We start from the raw sequence: 18161 nt of genomic DNA, 5'->3' as shown, positions 1-18161 counted from the left end.
TCTACTGCCGTATGCATTTGAATTGCTTAAGTTATTCTGAGTTTGAGGATGGCTCACCTTTAGCAGAGAGAGAGTATGCAGGAAAAGGCACACTGTTCTCTCAACAGTCCTTGAGAGTTAATGCTGGGCTAAAGCACAGCAGAGTATTGGCATCAGTGGTATTAAAGTGGCACTCCTACCTTAATGTGAGCTGCAGACATTGTATGTGCTCACAGAGTTTAATTCAAACACAAGCAGCTCATGTCATTGCCTTATAGTGGCAACTTTAATTTACATACCGCAGCTGTGTTTTGCACACGTGAACAGTGTTATTTAAAGTGGTTTGAAGTGCTTCTGGTAGAAGAAACAAAATATCTCATAACATAGGATGTGCGTGAAGAAATGCCTTAAGCGAGAAGGTAGTTCCAACCCTGGCAAAAGCTAATACAGTGATCTGGACGAGGAAATATGGCAGCTCTGCTCCTGGAAACACAGAAAACTAAAATGCTTTCTAAAACTATTCTAATCTCAGAGCCTTCAGTTTTATCTCAGTAAGATGGATTTCTTTTCTTAATAGAGAAATCATTCCTCTTTCACAGTGAATTAAATGAGAGTTTCCAAAGTTGATATATATGTTCTTTTAACAAACTGAAAGGGACTAAGTTAATGGCAGTTTTTGATGGGGCAGACAAGGTTAAAAGCATTAGGGGAGAAAGCAGAGACATAGGCTGTCTAGAGAATATCAGTTGATATATTTGAAAATGTTTTAGCAAGGAAAATGTAGTTACAAACAGTAAGGTGGAGTTTGCTGCTTATGCTCAGATTTCTTCCAGACAGAATATCTACCTGCCAGATAACACTTCTGAGGCAAAGAAAATAACAACAAAAGTGCGGATGCCCTCATTTAGCTATATCGGGAATATCAGAGGTGTAGAGATGAGCTGGCACAACTGCAGAAGGAGGAATGCAGCCCTGCAGTCAACATGTTGCAGGTGGGCACTAGCTGGAGCTGTTGATTTCTCAGGTTTTAAGTCTATCCTGTTTGCCGCTCCAGTCCCCCTTTGCAGCAAAAGCAAAGAGAACACAGCAAAAAATTGTCTTCCAGCTGTGCATACTGTAAGCTTTTTCTGTCATTTCCCTAATCTAGAAATGAAGCTATTAACTGTAATTCTTACTGTATTTGTGAAGTAGCTGCAGGCCTGATTTAAAAAACAAAAAATAGTGCCTTAACTGGATGAGGATGATTAAACTGCTGGATGGCTTCTTAGATGTATTGAGAAATGCAAGAGTTTACCTTGAACAGTCTTACACTAGGGCATAGTGGTGACATATTGATAGCTAGGGCCAGGGTAAAAACAATGGACTAAAAACATTGGGCTACCTTTAATACTGATACTTTTCTGTTAAGAAGTCATTGAAATATGAACTGCAGTGGTAGAAGGAGAATGAAAAAGGAAAATTGAGGAACTGCAAATAATTCTTCCATTTCAAGTACCCTCAAATTTAATGCCTGAGTCATCTCTACTAGCCATGAACTGAGATCAGCTAATGCAGAGCACACAGAAAAGATGGACTACAGCTCTGCTGTACAATCAGCTTTGTGAATAATGTTGTTGCCCTCCTGAAGCTAATAGTAAAAATCAAACTGACTTTGACAGCAGAAGAGAAGAGGATCAGGATTTATTTCACTCTCTGTATTTAGCTAGTGGGGAGTCCTCAATGTCATTAAAAAGGGAGAGAAATTTTGCTTCAACTTTTCACCGAATCTCTCCCGATAAGTACAATTACACATTTGTAACCTCTTTGGATCTGAAATATATTCAGCAGACTGAGAAGTGCGTGTCCAAAAAACTAAGCTAGTGGTCTGATTGCAGAGCGCACAACAACTCTGAAATGAAAGTTGCTGTACATAGAATCAAATCATTCCATCTTTAATTTTTCTATACATATATAGGGAGAATTAGTGAAAAAACATGTTTTCAACTGCCAGTGATGTACTCATAAAAGCAGACAAGTATAAACACCCAGTCCTACATACATTTTAATGTTATATTCACAAATGACAGCTATCTCCTCTGCTTCTAACGTGTTAAAATCTGTACAAGAAATAAGACTGCAGGTGAAAAGGAACAAACACAAAAGTGATGTTGGATGAAAAGGGGAATCACTTTGAAGAACTAAACCAAGGCGTTACCAAGGTCTTTCAGTCCTTACTGAGCAGTGCGAGGCACAAGCTCCTTTCTGATTCTCCACAGAACTTGAAGTATCTTTTTTTTTAAAAGTTTCCAGCTCTCTTGGGGATGTCACACCTTCCTCCCTAATAAAGATTTGTGAATCATGCACATGATTCAATCATCCAGGCTCAACAATCCTCATTTATAGATTTTGTAGTTGTATGTGAAAATGATGTACAGCTCCCAGCTGGCAGGCTCTAGGGCTGCTCACTAGAGCCCTCTGGACAACCCTTTGGACTGTTCTGGTGCTGGGCTCCTTCCAGCTCTTTTTAGCCCTTGCTAAACCTGCTAATAAGGCTCTGTGGCCCATTTTTCTGGATCGTGTAGTGGCAGCAGCAAGAGCTTGTGACATTTAAGTATATTTGCTCGTCTTGGCAATTCAAAGAGGCACCTGAGAGGTCTTAAGCGCGGCCCCTCTGCTTCCTTTCCCCGCTGGTTAAGTTCCTCTAGCACACAAATTTTCTATTCAAGTTGTTACATCTTCCAGTTAAATTCCTGAAAAAGCAGGAGAAGGGTGTTTAAAAGTAATAAATGAATTTGAGTTTGTGTATAGGTTCATCTTTGTGAAAATTTTATCCATCAATGAACCTGTATAAGAAGGTGAACATCTAGTCCTGGAGCAAAGTTCCAACAAATATTAGTTTTAAACTTCTAGTTTGACTACTGCTGACAATGGAAAATAACTTTCCATGATAAGATCATATTCACTCAACGTTGCATTTTATCCATAAATCTCAGCTCCTTTTGCTCTTGCCAAGAAAGTTTTTATTGTAAAAGAAAATGTCAGAGATTTGAAGACTTCAAGACTTTTGTTTAAGACTATTGATTTTATATGGTAGATGTGTGCAAGTTATAGTGAAGAGAAGAAATGTAAAAGCCTTGCAATAGATAGAATTCTTTAGAACTGGAATGATTAAATGAAATGAGTAGAATTACTATAACATATATAAATCATGGTTTGGCCCTAAGTCTGAATATATGTGCAGTTTTTGCTAAGGCACTTGTAATTCCATGTAAGGCCCTTGTAATTTTTCCAATGTACTCTGTATGCATGCAGTCAGTGTGGCCATTTCCTTTAGTTTAGTCCTATCCACACTTGTTTCCAGTATTTAGTAAATGTGCTTTTAAGGCTGAGATGTTCACCTGTGAAGAAATATGCAGAAAAAACATCCCATAACGCTTTCTTATATGCTACTGTGAACAAACCCTAATTAGTTTCCAGAGTATTCACTTACTCCTTCTTACCACAAAAAACATCATATTCAATCAGGATTAGTGCCAGCAAGCTCTGATCTCTGAACAAGCACTTTATTTGCTCAAATTATTATGCTATATAGAAATCAGAACTTTTTCCTCCCACAAATGAAGTACCTCTGTCACTTGATAGAAATAGTTCGGGTTTCTCCAGTCCATAGTTACCCTTTGCATGTACTCATGAACGAATGTCCATATTTTGAATTTCAGTTTAGAGAGTTATATTTTATAAAATTGGATATTTTACCTTCATTCAACCTAGTATTAGCCACTTAGAGATGGTTATTAACAAGTTGCAAGTATAAGCAGATTTTCCACGTTTGTACATCTGATGGTGCTAGATCGAATACGTTCCTCGATACTGTGACCAGTTTTGGAAATTCAAGTTTTTGAGCAGGTCCAGCACCCCTTGGAAGCTGCTGACTTTTGAGAGGTGTCAAAACTTGGGTTATAACGTAAATGTTAATGTCAGTACTACTCTGCAAACAGGAGAAAGCAGCTGATTCAGACTGTGTTGCATCTGGTATTGAGTTTCTTCAGCTCTAGCTTAGACCGGTTAGAAAATGTTGAAGGAAGATGCTGCACAGTATCACCCACACGGTTTGAGGGCTGGTGTTCAGCTCCTGGCTTCCAACGCAGCAGGAACAAGCGGAAGTGCCAGGAGGTCAGCTAACCGAGACCTTGTAAGAAGATTGTGGCACAGCTTGGCACATACTCTTGCAGTTGAATCTGCTCTGGACTAGTGCCAGACTGGAATAAAAGGAGTCAGAGGTGCCTTTTATCAAGTGTGTGTTAAGAAGGTGTGTGCAGGCTCCTTGTTTTTACTGTGCAGTTTCTGGTTTTGGTCAGTTTGCCTAGTTTTCTTGCTGTCTTCTAAAAATTCTCCAAGGAGAAATCAAAAGCTTTAATAGGGAATAAAATTCAGCTTTTTAAAACAACAGTAGTAAAAAAAATTTATTTCATAAACTGCTGAGTTTTTATGTGTTATTTGTTTTTACCTGTGTTTTGCCTGTTTTATTTTATTGATATTTCTTAGGCAATATGAGTATTCTGAGAGATACAGAGCATAGAAAACTGAAGTACTCTGGACTAAAATAGTAGGACTTGAAAATTCAGGGTGGTAGGTTATTCCTGCTGTGGGTGAAGACGCTGTAAACACTCACAGACTTTTCAAAGATACAGCGCACACTTAGGGTGAGTTTCCACTGGAAAACAGTTGGAATTAGCTGTCTTAGTGCTTGTGTACAGGGAAAATTTACCAGTGTAATTAAACTGCCATAGTTACACAGGTGTAGCTCCTTGTACAGTCACTCTTCTTTAAGAATGAGTGTCCAGGCAGGGAGTTTATACCAGTGTTACCATGGCAATGTGCTGCGATACAAGTACAGTGAGGCCATTTGCCAGCTGGCGTATGCCAGGTGGTTGCCATCTGAGATGCTCGGGACAGCATTGCTCATAGTGAAAAAAATGCTGAGCTGTGCCAGGGCTGTAGGCAGGACACACATTCCCATCAACGCCCTCAAAATAAACATTTTAAGTCATAAGTCAAACCATTTCCCTATGTATATAAGCTCCAGCTGCCTTTGAAAACCTCCTATCACAGCTTTCTTTCACAGTTCAATTTGACAAAAAGATGAGTTTAACTGTTGATATTCAGCAGGCTTCCGATGTTCAGAAACCTGTTTCTTAGCCATACAGATACATGCACACAAACACCCTTTTTCCTCATCGTATCCATGGCTGCAGTTTGATTCCCGACTAAGGGAAAGATGAGGAAAAGGATTAGGTGACGAGCTGGAAGTTTTGGTGACCTGGATTCAAGTCCCTGTGCTGCTGTGAGCTTTCCGTGTGGACTTGGGTGCGGCAGTCTCCCTGCTGTTTCGATTGTGTCCTGCGAAGGTGAGGAAGTTGCACCACCACAACTCGGGGCAGAGCTGTCAGGATAAATGTGTTAGAGAAGATGAGCTGCACAAGTCCTGAACTTCAGAGGTCCAGGCAGTGTCTCGCCCGGACTGTGTTGCCCAGGAGTCAGAGACTGCAAAGCTGATTCCCCATCATGCTTCCTTTCTGGGGCAAGTCCACTTGGCCCTTCCTCCTCTTCCCTTACTGACCACTCTTCCAGAGCCTTAATTCTTCCAAAGCAGTTTTTCTTTTCTTTTAATGCTCTACAAAGTATCTTTCTGAAAAAGGATTAATCCCATTGAAAACCCTTGTTATTTCTGATTATTACAACCTGAACCTGAATAATTGGTTTTAAAGCAAGAAGGTCCATGACACTTTTATTGCTATTACTGTCAACGTTTGCTAACAACAGGTGTAGAGAAATTGGCAACACTGGATGTTAATGTTGGAGGCTGAAGAGAGCACAAAAAACTGAGCTAAAGCTAGGTTTATCATCTCTTCATCATCCAAATGTAGCCTCCCATGCTTGGCCTTGTCTGGACTGGACTTATTTGTTTAGTGTTTTGCATGATGTTCCTGAACTGCTGAGTATTTTGTGTTTGTTCATCAGTTTGCATAATTTAGTCTTACTTTTCTTACACTAGTCTCTGTCTGGGGCGGGGGGGAAGTGCATATCTTATGTGGGAACTCTATTATACAGTTGTTAAAAGCAGCTGTTTGAATCCTACTATTCAGTCTTTTCTTTGCTTCCTTTCAAATAGGACAATTCAGATTGTGAGTTTAGCTCTAGGATATACAATGAGGGTAATCAAACGTCTTTATATAGCCTCAAATTTGTGTCATAAAGAACTGCAAAAAAGGCATCCAAACGCAACACTGAAAGTTAGATGGCAATTTATTTCTACCGTGTAATCTTGCAGTCATTTCACAGGCCTAAAACAAGCTCAGAAGTATGCTGCTATATTTTGTACACTCTAGAAAGAAAGAGGTCCTTACAAACATAAATGTACACTGATGTTAAATGTAAATTCTGTGTTTTAGAATTTTTGTTTACTTGTATAACTGTAGGCAGACAATATACCTGACATGAAAATGAAGGGATAGGCTAATATTTTATTGATATTCATCTGTGTTCCCTCTTCCACTCATATCACTTTTTTCAAGATCAGATGTTTGCTAATTAGAGAGACAAGCTGTGGCTTTTTAACAGTAAATTGATTGTGTTAGCTGTCCGGTCTAGTCCTTGGTCATAATACTAGAAAGTATGATGAAAGATGTGCGTAGCAGGTCAGAGCTAGGAGGACCATTTCCAATTGCGTTCCCTTTCCTTGACAAGTCCTTGGCCTGCTTTCCCTCTCTCTCCAGCTTATGGAGCAGCTCTGGGGGCCCAGTGCTCAGCTGAAATTTAGCTGCTTCTGTTTTCTCTTTAAAGCTGTCCTTGGTTAAAGGCTCCATTTCATTCTTTATTCTTGCTCTGTAGAGAATTTTTTCGGCCTAAATAGTTTACTTTTCCGGAGAACGTTGTTTCCTTCAGTGTGCAGTGGAAAGCCTCTGCGTGCTTTCAGGCTATTGGTTGCATCTTTGTTGTTTTTAGCGAGGAAGCAATCCGGAGGGCAAATTCAGATCCAATAGGCGCTATTCAAATGTGTGTAACAACTGAGTTGCTTTTGCAATTGTATTTATTTAGGGAAAAGATGCACAATATACTTAATGCTTCAGGGGTTTCATGTACCTGGAATTTCTCCAGCGGGGAGAAGCGTGCTTGCTTGTCTCTGCGTTGGACTAAACTGTGAGGACAGGGATATTCTTTTCAAAACTTGCTTTGCTAAATTAAAAAAAAGGTATTTCTACAGCTGTGTCAGGTATAAATAATTATCTCTGAGACCACTAGTAAGCTTTATAGTAAGCTGTATCTAAATGCATCCTTTGTGGAAATGGCTAAATATATTGAATGTACTCCAGTGGTAAGCTCTGAGAGCTGTTCACTCAGCAGCGCCCACTCAGAGGGGCTGGAAAAGTACTTTCTGAACAGAGCTATCGTCAGCATACAGCAATCCTTTAGCGCCTAAAAAACCTGCGGGGTGGCGGTGGTCCTCGACGAGGTTCGCTAACGTGCACTGCCACCTCGTGGGCTCCCGCCGCCTCGTAACTGGGGCCCTGCAATGATGTGGACACCTCTCGTGCTTCAATGGCTTAGAAATCAATGCATACGTACAGACATAGATCAACCCACCTGATCAACCTACCTGAGCTCCCTGAGGTTTGGAAAGGTGGAACCTCTGTTCCACCAGCGTGCTGGCTCGGGTTCAGCGCTGCGCTTGGGGCAGTGCTCAGGAGGTCGGTGGGTACCGGGGTACGCAGTGCCGCCCGCAGCGAGGTGGGATCGGGGCTTTGGGGGCCTCCGCAGCAGCAGCGCAGGAGTCAGCATTGTCGTCTGCTCCTGTGTCTCAGAAGCAAGGTGAGCTCTGCAGAGGGAATAGACTGCCTCTGTTGAAAAAGTCCTTGCAAAATGCTCCACACCCTCCAAAAAGGACACAGGAAGAAATTCAGCATGACTTAACTTTTTCATCAGACCAAGGGAGGAGGGAGACCATGCTTTGCTCATGTACAAGATCACAGCCTAAACATGAAGTAGAGAGAAGAGCTGATATTTTGTCCTCACTTGGTAATTATAATTTTACTTGCAATATCTCTTTTTTCCAAAAAATGAAGTACTTTTGATAAGGATGATTATGCGGCTGAAATAATTTAGCTGTTCAAACTGTTCTTTGCAAATACTTGGCATGTATTCATTGAAATGAAGTTAAACCTTTGGCTTTAGTCAAGGCCTAAATTTGAAAATGCAGATTTATTTACCATCTACAGTAACTTCATATCAACAGTCACAACTGTAAGTTTGTTAGCACATGTACTATGTTTTGATATTAACCGTTGTGACACAGCATAGAAAAGTTATTTGATTGTGTGCTTTCCTTCTGTGCCACGCTACCTCCGTGAACTCAATGGAACTGAACTGTAAGGGAGGGGAGGTTTGGGGTTGTTTATCATTTTCTGAGCAGAAACAGAGGAGGCAGTTGCAAAGACATCTCAGTCCATTGTGTTTTATGATGAAGAACTGTGGACAGAAATAAAATACCTAAGGATTCCTTTGAGGTGCTAAAAGGTTATGATTTCCCATTGCTAATGCCAGATATTCAAAAAATCAGTTCTATTTGCTTACTTTATTACGCTCATATTTTTTAGGCATATGCTTTTTTCTCTTTTCTGTGATCCTAAATGCTTAAAGGATGATATTCTTCATGAAAACTGAGGTTCTTACAAATAACATAATCCCAGGAGCTGAAACTTTAAAAATCCCTGAAGTCATGAAAATTTTGTTAATTAATCAGCTCTACTCTTGTTTCTTTTTTTGTCATTTCGATTTATCAAAGCATAAATAGATATAGCTAGCAAATATAGATAATCAGGAATCAGACAGACCAACATACTGCCAAGTATTGTATACTGCTTGTATTGATGTCAGATCCTTTGCAGGCGGTGATGCTTAAAGGTGGTGTTTTTTTCAATAGCCACCCCTTTCACTAAGAGTCAGATGAGGACTATGCTGACTTCTAGCCTCAGCCATTTCTTTTCCATTAACTATCAAACCCTGACTTATCCTTTGTATAGTTCTGTCAAGGAGTTTGATAAATACCTTGTTGATTATTTATATAATTTATATAATTCTGGCTTATTTTTGACACATAATCATATCAGTCTGTCCTACCACCTAGCTTAGGCTATGAATGCTTCCTCGTGCTGCTGTACGGCTAGGTTAAGTTGAACACAGGGACTGTCTGCCATAGCTGCATGAGGAAATCTCTGTTTAAGAATCTCTCTTAGCATGTCTAAAGGGAAGGGGGTAAGAGAGAGAAACCCTCTTGCTTATTGAGGCCTTTATACAAGGCCAATGAATTTCTTTTTGTTTCCAGTCAAGATCTTCTTGTGTTGATTGTAAACTCCTTTAATTTCTAGGATTAATAAGGATGTAGCCTCAGGACAGTAATTCTAATAATTGATAGCAGCTTCCTATTAACGGGTGAGAAAGCTGTGTAGGAAGACAGCAAAATGAAGTGTAGTTTGCAGAGCCACTGAAAAGTTCAGAGTAAGATGACTTTTCCCCTTTTCCTTCGGTCTTTTTTTCATAAAGGATATGGTAACTTTTTTTAAAGCAGTGTTAACCTTTATGGTTTCTGCATTATTTTCAGCAATAGTAAGCACTTCATATCTGCTGGGTTGGCCTGATTCAACAAACAGCATCAATGGCTTAAATCCTAGCTTTCAAGATGGGTGAAGTCTAGAAAAAAGTGCCGTATAAGAAATACATGTAAGCACAAACCCAGTTTTCACATATATTGTGCCAGTTACATAGATTGCTGGCATCACTTCTCCTGAGATAGCAGAGCTGTATAATGGTTTCTCTTCCCCCTGCAGAGTGGACAGCACTCTGTGTATGTTGTCTGCAGTACGCAGCATGGTGTATATTGTCAACAACCTAACTACACAAAACTTTGGACAGGTGAAAATGAGGTAGCTGGCAGACATCATGTGTTTTCAAGAGCAGGGGCTTTGTTTTGTTTTGTATTTGTTTTATTTTTTTACGGAAGCTTAAAATTGGTGCTGTCAAGCTGTCCAAGCTAGTGATACTGAACCACTTCCTTGGATAGTGTTTAGAAAATGCATTTTTAGGACAGTGTAGATTTTATTGTGTCCTCTTTAATTCCAGGCAAGTCCTTGCCTTACTCGTTAGTGTTCAGATGTCACGACCTGTGCATGGGACATGTTTACACCGATAAACGTTTTCAGTTAGACTAGTTCCAAATGGAAAGAAACAGCATCTGCTACCTTGAACTCTCAGTCCCAGAGACCATAGATCTGATCCAGGGGAATGCCTTTGTGATTTTGCAATATTTCTTAAATGTTCCTCACACCTTTTGTAGGAGTCAACCTTAATGTCCCAGTTTCATTTCAGCAGTGAAAGGACACCTGCTACTGCAAATTTTGGTACGTACTAGGGTTTTTTGCTGTAGAATCCATAAAGAGGAAAGAGCAATTGGAACTCTTCCTAATTTCAAAAAGCAGCCTTGTTGTTATAAGGACAGGGGAGGTTAAAAAAGAGGGTTAATAGTTGGAAAACTGAAAGAAGCATTTCCCTGCTCCTCCTGCTACACCCATTTTCACCAAAGTATCTGGGAACGTGACCAAGTTTTGATATGTGTTGATCCTGAAGACCTGTGTAAGGGTTCCCCGAGGGCGAAGAACCTGTCCTCTGCTTCAAATTCCCAAACCTGCCCTCAGCTGTACCACCAACCTTGCTTAGTGCCCCAACCCCTCATCAAACTCCATGCTCCTGCTCTGTTCTAAATGGACAAAAATGAGGACTGAAGAAAATGCAGTGAGAAAGTTTTTTCCTAGCCAAAGTTGACCCTGATCCTCACAGGTCTCTGTAGTATAACAAGGGAGGATGACTGGTAAAATTTAAGGTTCCCTTAGCACAGCTATGTCCAGATTTACTAATCTCTATATTGTTTGTATTTGGGGTCACTGTTTGAGATGAGTTAGAGACCTTTCCGCCTACTTTCTTCTCTATCAATTTCCAGAATCCTTTCTGTTATATTCTCATGTGCTGCTCTGTAATAAACAGGAAAAAGAATTCCTCTCACATTTCAGACTTTATAGCTAGAAATGTTACCATTTCACGTAATAATTCTGAATTGTAAAACAGAATCCAGTATTAGAGATTTTATTTAGAGTTCAGAACTGTAGGATTTTATGATCAAAACTCAGTTTGTATTTCATGACCCAAAGGATATTTTGGAATGTCAAAGGAGATCATTTTCACAGATAACGGTGAGGATTTATAGCAGGGTTGTATTTGATCACTTACCCTTGTCAGAAACAATCCCAAACAACTATTTTCAGGGATCTTCTACCATGGTATATAGTGAGCGTACAGTAATTTATAATATCCAAGGGCTAGAACCACCAACGCTGCTTATATTTCTGCTATACTTTTAGCTCCTCTATTTTAGCTTGATGAGTCTGATCCAAATTCCATTGGCATTAATGAAGAACACTCATTGACTTCAATAATCTTTGAATTGCATCTAGTATCAACCACATTTGCATAATCAAGTGACAGGCAATTGTTACGGATGCATTATTTAGCACTGATTAGGGAGGTACTGTGAGCTCCGTGTCAGCTGGTGTGAGATGTTATTTTATAAGGGCTTGATTATTAAATTACTATGGCAGGTTACAAATCTTTCAGCTGGGCTTTCAGTTCTTACTGGGTGGTGTTCTGTATTTATGTTATAGCTCCCCTAAAACATAGGTTAGAAGGGTTCACTCATTTTATATAATTTTCAAAACTCTAGTCTTTTATTCTCTGAAGTGGCATTAAGAAATACCACAAACCTGAGCATCAGGATGTGTATCCTGTTCTTGCCTGCATCCCGTAGCGAGATAGCATTCCGCCTTGCTGCAGGTACGGCTTTGACCTGACAGCACTCATTCATGCATAAAGTGGGAGAAAGAATATGCCAGGTTTCTGATGCTGTTAATTCACCTGCCGTCAAACTCCTGGTACACTGTGCAGCTTAGTTTGAAAGTTGCTGAAGACCATTGAAGTAAATCAGATTGCACTGCCTGTGCCACATCCTGGAATAACTGCCAAGCCCTGGTGAGTGGGCATGATCAGCCATTGTAACACAGACAGCTACTAGTAGGAACCAAAATGCTAGAAGGCCACAAGGCTACGAAAAAGCTCTCATTCAGCTGTTTCTAGTGACAATATAGCACAGAATCACAGAATGGCCAAGGTTGGAAGGGACCTCTGGAGATCATCTAGTCCAACCCCCCTGCTCAAGCAGGGTCCTCTAGAGCACATTACACAGCATTGCGTCCAGGTGGGTTTTGAGTGTCTCCAGCAAAGGAGACTCCACTACCTCTCTGGGCAACCTGTGCCAGTGCTCTGTCACCCTCACAGTGAAGAAGTTTTTCCTCATGTTCAGACAGAACTGCCTGTGTTTCAGTTTGTGCCCGTTGCCTCTTGTCCTGTCACTGGGCACTACGGAGAAGAGTCTGGCCCCATCCTCTCGACACTCTCCCTTCAGATAATTGTACACATTGATCAGATCTCCTCTCAGTCTTCTCTTCTCCAGGCTGAACAGGCCCAGCTCTCGCAGTCTTTCCTCATAGGAGAGATGCTCCAGTCCCCTCATCATCTTTGTAGCCCTCCGCTGGACTCTCTCCAGGAGTGCCATGTCTCTCTTGTACTGGGGGGCCCAGAACTGGACACAGTACTCCAGGGGAGGCCTCACCAGGGCTGAGGATCACCTCCCTCGACCTGCTGGCAACACTCTGCCTAATGCACCCCAGGAGACCATTGGCCTTCTTGGCCACAAGGGCACACTGCTGGCTCATGCTTAACTGGTTGTCCACCAGGACTCCCAGGTCCTTCTCTGCAGAGCTGCTTTCCAGCAGGTCAGCCCCCAGCCTGTACTGGTGCCTGGGGTTATTGCTCCCTAGGTGCAGGACCCTGCGCTTGCCTTTGTTGAACTTCAGGAGGTTCCTCTCCGCCCATTTCTCCAGCCTGTCCAGGTCCCTCTGAATGGCAGCACAGCCCTTTGGTGTATCAGCCACTTCTCCCCCCAGTTTAGTATCACCAGCAAACTTGCTGAGGGTGCGCTCTGTCCCTTCTTCCAGGTCATTTATGAACTGAAAAAGACTGGACCCATATTAAGCATTGTCCAGTCCATTGACTGAGCACGGCTGGGAAAGCTTTGCTGTGTGCAATTGTCTGCGTTTTTAATTCTTTTGTAATCAGCTTGACTGATTCTAGCAATATTAACAGCACCAGTTACCACCAATTCAAAAACTGTTCTTGATCACAGCTTGTGTGAGCAAGGTCAGAGACCACTCTGGTTAAAACAGGGGTAGCAGACAGGATATTTTCTGCAGTGATATTCCCAGTTTCGTTAACACTGCTAGAAGAGTTAAAAATAGCTTTGCCAGTGATCAGGGTTTTCCCAAAGAGCTGCAGGGGGCCATAGAGCTCTGCTGCAAGTTATCTGCTTGTCTTCCAAGAGCGCATAATTTCAGTCATTAAGTTGGCTTTTAGGGACGTCCACAATGATTAACTATCATGTTAGCCAGTGCATATATACGTGCCAGCAGTTTGGCGAATTTTACTTTAGAGCCAAATATTCAGGCCAATGGACTTTTGTGCCAGTGCAAGACTTCATCAGTCAGTAACAGTTGATCTGCAACCTTACTTTATGTTACAAAAACTGAGCCTCACCCAATAAAACAGACGTGAACTCCTTCTCTGCCTTGTCAGATGGGAATGAAAATGTCAGAGAATAATGTGCTTAACATTTTGGGACAGAGACACATGCACACATAGTATTTGGCATAGTAATGTCACAGTGAGCTCCCCTAATCACACATGAAAAAAAGATAGAATATAAGGGAAATCAGCAGTGTCTCACCGGTAAGCAAAGGCGGCCCCTAGCTGGGATGAATTGTTATATTTCACAATTGAGAAAGAATAGAAGGCACATTAGTATTTAACTGTAGTACTGAGGTCTGCTTCAGAAATAGGTCATTAAAAAGAGAATATACTTGCAATTATTACAGGAACCAAACCTCAGAAATCTTTCTCACGAAGCAGAGCAGATAAAAGTGTGCTGAAACGCTAAGGAATAACAATTGTGAGAAATTATTTGCAAGTGCCTCCTTTTAACATGCAGCTATTTACCTAGGTATTAAAATTAAAATACGGAGTTTTGTTGAGGTCAGAGGTTTTTCTTCCTGGTGCAGGCAAAAGCTTGGAGCTAGATAATGGACATATGAAAATGTTCAAACCGTGTTTTGTAGGGGATCAATATAAAAGAACTTCAGGAAGGGTACATAAAGGTGATTTACTTTTCACCTTTTTCTGGCTTACTGCAGAAAAATGTAATTAAACTTCAACTGGTCTCTGAATTATTTGGCCTTCTGGTAAGGAAGCAGAGAAAGATTTTTGATAGATGTTTATTATGATCATGAAGGAAGGTTTTGTGCTTCTGTGTAGCAGGAGAATCAAGGGAGGAAAAAAGAAAGAATAGACTTTTAAAGATGGTTTCTACTGTGTGCCATTTCATCTCTGTGGTATTCCTTGCCATCTCTGTCCCCAGTGTCTGCTTAGAGGCTCCAGCAGCAGCTCATGCTGCTGTCACCTGCCCTTTGCTCTTCTTTTTTACCCTCCCCTCCAAACATTGGTTCAAAAACAGGAATTCAATCACTTAGCATTTTCACCACAATTTTTCTAGCTATTAAATTTGTTTCCTAGTTACTGAAATAACTAATATAAGATGAGGCAATTTTGCGTGGAAATTAAACTTCACAATCCAAATTCAAATCCCCCTCAACATAAAATGACTAACTAAAATTAACTAATGTTACTGTGGTACAGCAATGGGTCTACAAATAGGACTTACAGTGGAGCTCAGCTACAGGACATATTTCAAACCCACTGAGCTCAATGCATACAGTTCAAAACGGCAGATAAAGTATTGGAGACATCCTGGCTGTAACTGGAAAGCCCAGAGGGTTAAAGATCCTTTGCAAAAGGACAAAGATGTCTGTGTTTTACAAAATGCCAGGAGAATTATATTCAGTTGCCAAGTTGTAGGATTCACAGAATAAAGTAGGAAAAAAATACACACTGATAAGGAACAGTTTGTTTTTTCTTGCAAATCAAAGGAGCTTTAAAAGCGCTAATAATAGATTTATTGCTGAGCAACATCCTTTCTAATTATTTATTTCGGGACAGATAGAGGATGATCAGCATCCTGTTTTATTTCATTTTGTTTGTATAAGTAGAACACTCAAGTGATTAACGGGGGGTAAGCGCAGATTAAAGGTGCATCTAAATTTATCCCCGTATTGTCTGGGGATGGCATAGGCTCAGGGTCTCTGAAATCAGATCATTGTATTTTTTCTTGTGTAAATGTTGTTAGGCAAATGTCGGCATAAGTATGTTCCAGGCCGAAGTGCGAAGTCAGAATCGGACATTTTACTAGCCTGGACAACTCTATTCGATGAAAACATGGCATTTTTATTCTCCTCTTCATTTTGTCCCATGGATCTAATTAAAGGCGGCCTCAAAGCGCTACGCTTGGAATGGTTTAACCGGGTGGTGATGGTAGCACTTCCTTATCCAATAGAAAACAATAAGGTGAACGTTTCAAAGGATGCCATCTAGTTGCTGAGGAGTCAGACAGGTAGGGCACAGTCTTTTGGTGACAGGTATAACTTGCTTTCCAAGGCCGCCACCAGGCTGCCACCTGGCTGCTGCCTCGCTCTGTGCCGGCCTGCAGCTCGGGGGGGCCCAGGCGCACCTCGAGCCTCCGCACCCCCGGTTCAGTCGAGAGCAACTGTAGGTGCCCAAGGGCCGTCAGGGGCTGCCAATGCACTGGGGTGCGAGGCTGCTTCCTTGGGCATGGCAGTGCCCGGGGACCTGCCATGTAGCAGCTGGAGAAAGGTGCCAGTAGCATGTTTCCAACATAACTGATCATTTTCTGAAACAGAGTTGCTTTTCTCTGCCTCCATTCTGCTTTATTCCTGGGCCAGGCTCCCATGCGTGCTGTTGTTCGTTCTTGCCTGTCCAAAAAGAGCCTGCAAACGCGACAAGGGTATCAGAGGAGTATGTTAAAGGCAGCAAACGTAAGGGTTTGAATACAAAAACGTTGGAGCTTTGGAGAACATTCATCTAGGTTGTCTAAGCATTTGGCAATCTGGTATGTGCTGCAGAACAGAACGTGCGGTGGTCCCAACTCATCAGGAAATTTCAAGAAATGCAGAGTGAATATTATCTCAGACCTCGATTTGTCAAAAAAAGGAGGAGAAAAAAAAAGCAAACGCTTACAAGGAAGAAAAGGTTATCCAATGAATCTGGTGAGGGTTTGATGATCACATGCAGGTCTTCTGCAAGAGTATTTATGGTCTTGGAGTAGTATTTCCAGTCCCAGACTTCTAATCTTTTGCACCTTCACCAGATGATTTAAGTGTGAAGGCAGGTGACTGAAAGCTTTGCAGATAGGCACGTGAAAGAAATGGCAAATATGGCACTGGAGTCTCCCAACTCCAATAATGGATTATTATATTTTTCTCCCTTTTCAGTTTACTGCAGGGAGCTGCTGCTAAACTCTGGTCTAAGCTCTCTTCTCAGTGCACAGGCAGAAGTTCTGCATGTATATATGTATATATATATATTTATACACACACACACACACACACACACACACACGCACAAAGAAGAACATATAGCCTTTAGATTATCCCTGGAACTTTTCATTCCCGTTTCTCTAAAAATGTGCTGCAAATTCTTCTCTGCTTTTCAAGTTTGCTAAATTGTTATAAGTGGCAAATATAGGGGGATTTAAATGTGTTTTTTGTAACCTTCTTATCATAATAGCTTTTGTGTATTAATTCAGTAATGCATTGTGGCATATGTGATATTTTTAACATGTAACAGCATGAATATACGTAGCACACATGAAGCAGCACTGATGTTCCATATATATAACGTAACTTCATACACCTTAGGGACTTACACTTCAGAGACGTAAATACAAGCGTCTGGCTGAAGCTATCTTTCTTTTGGCTGCAAGTAGCACCCAGTAAAAGTTTGTATTTGACACGTCATTTTTGAGGTGTGGCAGAGTTATAGATGGTAATATGAGTTGAAGTTTTACAAATGGTTATGTTAGAGACACGTACAATTTCTTGAGTTCCCTTATTATATATTGTGCAAGCATTCAGTTAGCTGAGACATACTTAACTTTTGAATCATAGGGAAAATGCCACTACCCTGCTTGCTTGCAAACTCGTTTGCTTAGAAGCCTCATTGCATCAGCAAAAACAACAGTGCGTGTTTAGAGTGCTCTGTGGAGCACAGTGTTTTTAGCACAATGTTTTCTTTTCTTCGTTCAGTAATTTAAATGATTGGAGCAATACTTTTGACAAAGAAGAAATCATTTCATTGTTCTGGATCACTTTTCAAGTGAAGCTGAGTTTTGGAATAAAGTGATGGTGAGTAAACCATACAAGTGGGGAATGAGGCATTATTTTTCTTCTGAGTTTCATTCAGCAGTTTCTGAAAACTAAGATGGAAGGGATCTTGGTATTCTGACTGCAGGGTTATATGTTTTTTATTAAGTGGAAAGCATAGCATATCGATTAAAGAAGGGGGTGAGATAATGATAGGCATGCTTGCTGTTCTGTTCTGTAAGAAAATGGAATGTGAATTTTCTTTTAATATCAAGATACCAATCTGATTCTCTGATAGTTATTCGGAGTTCTGCTGAAAGTGAAACATGCCAGCTGATGAAATAGATATATTTTGTCTAAGCAGCTGCTTGCTGTTAACATAATAGTAACCTAGATTTTCAAAATCCTTTGTGGTGGTGGTAGCTATACATTTGAAGAAGTAGGCTTTTTTCTTAAAAACAAAAACTAATTTTTTTTTCAGATAGGGAAAAACTTGTTAAATAACTAAATATGATAATTCTCTTTCTGAAGACTGCATTTTCTATATTATCTTTATTCTTCATGTGCTCTAACTAGGTCTTTTCTTTTTTTCTTTATTTTCTTTTTTTTTTTTTTTGCCACTGGAATGCAAATGATACTTCAGTCACTGAGTTATCATTTTTATCCAAGGAGAGATTTTTTTAAATCCGGTTTTCTAGTCTTTGCCCGTAAGAGTAA

General features: G+C 40.7%; 1 protein-coding gene across 7 annotated transcripts in view; it reads left to right on the top strand.

Annotated features, from left to right (window-relative positions):
• Positions 1-18161, top strand: part of LOC104151180 (SAM and SH3 domain-containing protein 1) — a 591062-nt gene that overhangs the window by 374800 nt on the left and 198101 nt on the right. Inside the window, exon 1 of one of the 7 annotated variants that reach the window (XM_068938790.1) lies at positions 17469-17486. The exons of the other annotated variants lie outside the window; for them this stretch is intronic. Within the exon in view, the coding sequence (XP_068794891.1) occupies positions 17484-17486 (3 nt within the window). The 5' untranslated portion in view covers positions 17469-17483. Of the gene's footprint in view, positions 1-17468; positions 17487-18161 lie in introns of those variants that run through there. 7 annotated transcript variants of the gene reach the window in all.

Source organism: Struthio camelus, chromosome 3 (assembly GCF_040807025.1).
Source record: "Struthio camelus isolate bStrCam1 chromosome 3, bStrCam1.hap1, whole genome shotgun sequence".
Lineage (NCBI taxonomy): Eukaryota > Metazoa > Chordata > Aves > Struthioniformes > Struthionidae > Struthio > Struthio camelus.
The sequence above is the reverse complement of the archived record's forward strand: the minus strand, read 5'-3'. Positions and strand labels throughout refer to the sequence as shown.